The 6,000-nt window shown below is 36.4% G+C and overlaps 1 protein-coding gene across 2 annotated transcripts in view; it reads left to right on the top strand.

Annotated features, from left to right (window-relative positions):
- Positions 1-6,000, top strand: part of CCDC91 (coiled-coil domain containing 91) — a 395,593-nt gene that overhangs the window by 369,132 nt on the left and 20,461 nt on the right. The window contains exon 14 of one of the 2 annotated variants that reach the window (XM_011934104.1): positions 1,287-1,354. In XM_011934104.1, the coding sequence (XP_011789494.1) occupies positions 1,287-1,354 (68 nt within the window). Of the gene's footprint in view, positions 1-1,286; positions 2,376-6,000 lie in introns of those variants that run through there. The other variant, XM_011934106.1, reaches the window with a different exon arrangement.

Genomic DNA, 6,000 nt, shown 5'->3' with positions numbered 1-6,000 from the left:
CTATTAGCTGGGATTGCAGGTACACACACCACCACGCCCAGCTAATTTTTGTATTTTTGGTAGAGGTTTTGTCTTGTTGGTCAGGCTGGTCTTGAACTCCTAACCTCAGGTGATCTGTCTGCCTCGTCCTCTCAGTGCTGGGATTACAGACGTGAGCCCCCACGCCTGGCTCTTTTAGCAGAATTTTGTAATTCTTTTAGCAGAATTTTGTAATTCTCCTAGAGATCTTTCATATCCTTGGGTAGAGGTATTTCTAGGTATTGTGTGTGTGTGTGTGTCTGTTGTAAATGGGATTGTGTTCTTGATTTGGTCCTCAGCCTGAACATTATTAGTATATAGATATGCTACTGATTTTTTTTTCTTTTTTAGACAGAGTCTTGCTCTGTTGCCAGGCTGGAGTGCAGTGGTGCCATCTTGGCTTACTGCAACTTCTGCCTCCTGGGTTCAAGCGATTCTCCGGCCTCAGCCTCCTCAGAGGCTGGAATTATACGCAGGTGCCACCATGCTCCGCTAATTTTTTTTTTTTTTTTTTTAAACAGAGTCTCACTCTGTCACCCAGGCTGGAGTGCAGGGGCACAATCTTGGGTCACTGCAACCTCTGTCTCCTGGGTTCAAGAAATTCTTTTGCCTCCACCTCCTAAGTAGGTGAGATTACAGGTTTGCACCACCATGCACAGCTAATTGTTTTATTTCTAATAGAGACGGTGTTTCACCATGTTGGCCAGGCTGGTCTGAAACTCCTGACTTCAAATGAGCCTCCCACCTCAGCCTCCCAAAGTGCTGGGATTACTGGCCTCAAATGTTTTTTGAAGCATACTTTTCCCCAGAACGTTCTCTAATTTCAGCAAATTGTTTATCTCCTCCACAGGGTTTATTTGTTCAACTGAACCCTATGCATGATGTGATTATGCTGTGTTTCTGTACTATGTATTTATTTTATTACTTGCATCTATAATATATTTGTGGATGTTTGGTTGCGTATATACATTAAGAACTGGCATTTTAATACTTTTTTATGTTTTTTGAAAGCATTCTGATCAAATGTATGGTATTTCTCTAAACTGAATAACAACATCAGTTATAAAACCATAATGATTATCATCTCATCTTAGATGATTTAGGCCAGAAAGAGTGACTATACTGTCATTCAGTTTAAAGTACTATTTGATTTCCTAAATTGTCTCATCTAGAAAGTTTTTTCTAGTGGGCTTCAGTGACATAATATTCTTTATCCTTCAACTAAGTATTTTTTTTCTCTTTCTCTCTCTCTTTAAAAAATTAAACAGCTCGATCAAGTCATCCGCCAAAGAAGCCTGTCCAGTTTGGAACTGTTCCTCTCCTGTGCACAGAAACAGTTAAGTGCTTTAATAGCTACGGAACCAGTTGACATTGAATAAAAAGAACACGACAAGCAAACCCACACTGGCATTGGATACATCATATTACACCTTCAAAATACATGCTCTGAATTATAAAGATATGTTTGTTTTCTTTCTGAATCATGTAGAATTGATTTCCAGTTCAAGGATAAACCAAAACAATATTTAGAACTATCAAGTGATCTAATTTATTTTCTTTTGGTTTCTTCTTTACGTTTACTTTTATTTTATTAGTAGTAGTAGGTAGCAGCAACAGAGTATGATACGACCCAAAAGCCATTGTAAAGTGCCACGTTATCAAAATTAATTAAGTAAACTTTATAGCCTGTGGTAGTCTATTATATATTATTTTGCAAAAGTAGTAAATATATTATTGTTTCATGATGACTCTTGATGAGATGCTAGAATGTAATCATACATTTATCTTATCTTGAGGATAGAAATAGCATGGATTTCAACATCACCTGTTTATCTGTATAATTGGAAATAAAACACCGATATGATAGAAAATCATTCCGGCATTACCTAACCTCTTTTCTGCAGTTGGATCTATGTATTTTCATTGGTCTACTGAAAACAAACAATACAATTAAAAGTACTAAAGATTATTATATTAATTCAGCTTTCATCTGATATATCACTTAAACTAAAGGGGTGTGTGTGGTATATCCCTGTTTCCTATTTCTGCTCTTTAAAGGCACTTTGAATCAATGAAACCATTAGTCTGCAAATCAAATTGTAAACTTAATCCCTATTTTTAGGAATTCAGGTTTCAGTATAGGATATATGAAATCTTTTCCCAGTATTTCAGAATGTATTTAATTCACAGGCAGTATACTTCAATGCAAAATCATGAATATTTTTAATTCAAAACTAAAGTGTTATTAATATGTATGTATGCAAATGTTTTATCTTATTTTCTGAAATGCATCTACTTTCTTGGGCTTTGTACTTTTTTGAGATTTCTCAGTGTAATAAAAAGAGCTCCCAAACTTATTTGGTTGTTACTTTTTGTTTTTTTAATTTCTTTAAAATATATACATTTTTTTACAATTTTTCTTTCTCAAGTTGAAATTTTCTATCCTAGGTAGTTTTATCACACTACTCGAATATTTTAAGAACAAGATTAGCCTTCCTTATAGATCTGCTTGCCCTTCTAGCCCTGCTAAATTTTAATTGTAGATCCTTAGACAAGGTGTCTAACCAATTTGAGTCTCAGTTTTCTCATTTGTGAGGTAGAAAGAATGATTTTTATAGGCTATTTAAAAAATTAATATTGTAAAATACCCCATATAGTGCTTGCTGCTATAGCCTCCAATTTATAATAATTTCCCTTTCTCTAGAAATTAATCACAAAATACAGGTGTGGGTACCTACAAACAAGTGGCTAAACCATAGCATTCTGCCCCTCTAACCTTGACTGACCGACCCGCACGTGAAGATCTGACCCCACATGGGGCTCCTATGAAAAGTCTTATGGTGACATCACTTCAACTTCCTTACCATAGGGAGACAGACATGGACCCCTATTTCTGAGGTTAGAGGTTACCCCAACCCTTTTTTCCTGAGTCTCAGATTCTGTGAGATACCAGAATATTCTTCCAATATGTTAGCACCACTTACTTTTTTCCCGTAAGCTAGCCAGAGCCAGTTTCTATTATGTGCAACCAGAAAAATATTAACCCAGGCAGTCAAGCACAGATCCCAGCAAGTAATCCCTGGATACTTGGCACTTGTTAGTTCCTCATTTCCTCCACCGTACCAATCCACATCCAAAATGGGAACACTCTTTGATTTATTTTAAGGAATGTTAAAAATATAACTGAACCGAAGCCTCTATTGTCTAACAAAGCCAAGTAAATCACAGATACCCAAAACTATGAACAAACAGTGCCCTATTTAAAAGCTTTCTGTCACTCAGAATCTTGAGTAGAGGTTTAAACTCCGCTTTGCTGAATGCTGACTCACGTTCCATTTCAAAGTAGGCTTACTCAGTGATTGCTTTGAAATCAAAACCAGAACAGTGTCCCTATGATTGGTGTTACTCTTCAGTGAGTCAGTTATCTATTATTATAACTTCTTTTTTTATCTGACAATTAAACTGAATGGAATCAGGAAATGTTCTCTATATTTAAAAGAGCAATACATCTGAATAAGTAAAACGTGTATTTATAAGCCTGGAAAATATTTATAAAACTCCAAGAGAGAAGGAGACTTGCATCAAAGCACTTTGCCTCTAGTCTTCTGGTTACATACCAGTAAACAACTCTGCTGTATCTCCAAAGACTCCACTAGCAAGAGGCAGAAAGCCAATGTGTTCTGAATCCACAGGCTCCTTACTTGGAGGCATCACCATCAGCATCATAGTAAGTGGATGTTATCACTATTTATGAGAGCCCACAGTTGTGACTGCCGGGGTTTTTTTTTTAAGCCAGGCAAAACTAAAACTGTTCTCTGAATTTCACTGATAAACACATTTTTAACACACCCAGTCCCCCACAATGCATGGGCTACTTGCTCACCAATCATTAGTATATATAAGTAGAAGGGAAAGAGCAGGTAGAATTTTCTTTGATCTGGTTTTGTTTTATCTCCACCTTCCCAAGCATTCATTCTCAACAAGTTGCTCCCCCTTAAATTGTCCCCATTCCCAGAGTCACTATATATTGAACTTTTCCTGTGGGGTACTTATATAATTAAATCATGTTTTAATTGTTATTTATAATTAATAATTTATGTTTTTATTTATGTCTGCCTCCTCCTAAGCAGAGAGACCACATCTGTTTTTTTTGTTACATCAATGCATAGTGCCTATCCTGTAGTAATTGATTCAATTAATAAATAATTGAATCAATAAAACAACTATTGCACCTGCAATGAAATTAACCAACTAATTCCCAGCTAATAGATTCTGACTACTGCTTTAAAAGATTTAGCTAAAGTTGCTGTGTTTCTGAATGAGATCCTGTAAGAAAATTAACCCTCATAAAACAGTAAAACCTACCTTCTATATAAATCAATAAAATTTCTGAAAACTCTAAAATGAACTCTGCATTTCCAGTGCTACTCAAATGACTAAATCACATTGATTGAAATGTGCTACCCAAATTTAGAGGATCCTCTAAATATAAGTAGGGACGAACATACGGGAAATTATATGTGAAATCATTTCATATGGTACTGAGAAGGGCCCAGCTACAAGAGTAAACAGCCTCTGCTTGAGAGAACTATAGAATAGTGTTAAACCTACTGGTCCATCAGTTTCGAGTTGCAACACATAGGGAGCAACAACGTTTAGTCTGTTAGGACAGACTGAGTGCATAAAGTTTTGTGATCAAGAGTAGAAGATTCAGAGGGCCCAGTAGAAGAAGTTATGTGTAAGGAGAGGAGAGGTGCTTAAGATTGAGTCAGATGAGGGAATGTCCAGAGCAGTGTGTGTGAGTCCTGGTGATAACGATGCCAAGAATATCTGACAGTCTTTTTCAATTCATCTCTGACTCTGGATGGTGATACAAATTGGCCTTGTTTTGAGAAATACACAGAAATCAAGAAACAAACTTACTCAAAAGGTAGGAAAATTTGACTCAGTCCTGGCAAACATTTGGTTCTCAGAAGTCTGGTAGCTGATTTAAAAAGAAAAAAAGAAAAAAATGAAGCCACAGAGTATACAAATTGCTGACTTCAACACAGCTCAGATACTGAAACAGATAATGGAAGATTTCTTGTGGCAAGATATGTATGTAATGATTTTTGACTTTTGTCCCTTTTATTGAGGTACTTTTTTCTGAAATTGTTACAACCACTAAACAGCACTACATTTTTTGAAACATTTTTCCTGTAATGTTTTTTGGTCTTTTGCTTGATTAACTGCCAAATATAAATGTTTAATTCAACTCTACAAAAATGTTTAACACTTAGTGATTCAATTAGTAAATTTATGCTTATTGTCTCAGTGAGCTATTCTTTAAAATTCATTATATGTTGTAATTTTATAGGCAAACTAATATGTTTTTATGATTCTGGGCTTTTTATAGATAAAAATAAGCAACAATACATTTTGTTTTTCTTATAATTTTCTCTTGTTTTCTCATAAAGCAAGAAAAAACTTCTATACTCCATGTCAGTTGGTTGTAGTTATAGAAAATGAGGCCGGGCGCGGTGGCTCAAGCCTGTAATCCCAGCACTTTGGGAGGCCGAGACGGGCGGATCACGAGGTCAGGAGATCGAGACCATCCTGGCTAACCCGGTGAAACCCCGTCTCTACTAAAAAATACAAAAAACTAGCCGGGCGAGGTGGTGGGCGCCTGTAGTCCCAGCTACTGGGGAGGCTGAGGCAGGAGAATGGCGGGAACCCGGGAGGCAGAGCTTGCAGTGAGCTGAGATCCGGCCACTGCACTCCAGCCTGGGCGACAGAGCAAGACTCCGTCTCAAAAAAAAAAAAAAAAGAAAATGAGGTAAACTAGGTAGAAATATCAAATAAGATTTTTAGAAAACTCTGGTCTATATGGTTCCAAGCAATCCAGATACCAGCTACGGTCATTGAAGAGTAAGATGTATTCACTTCTATATGAATGAATTCAAAGTGCAACAGTGATTCTATTTAATATAAATCCTTTGATAT

The sequence above is a fragment of the Colobus angolensis genome, unplaced genomic scaffold (genome assembly GCF_000951035.1).
Source record: "Colobus angolensis palliatus isolate OR3802 unplaced genomic scaffold, Cang.pa_1.0 Scaffold131, whole genome shotgun sequence".
Classification (NCBI taxonomy): Eukaryota; Metazoa; Chordata; class Mammalia; order Primates; family Cercopithecidae; genus Colobus; species Colobus angolensis.
The sequence above is the reverse complement of the archived record's forward strand: the minus strand, read 5'-3'. Positions and strand labels throughout refer to the sequence as shown.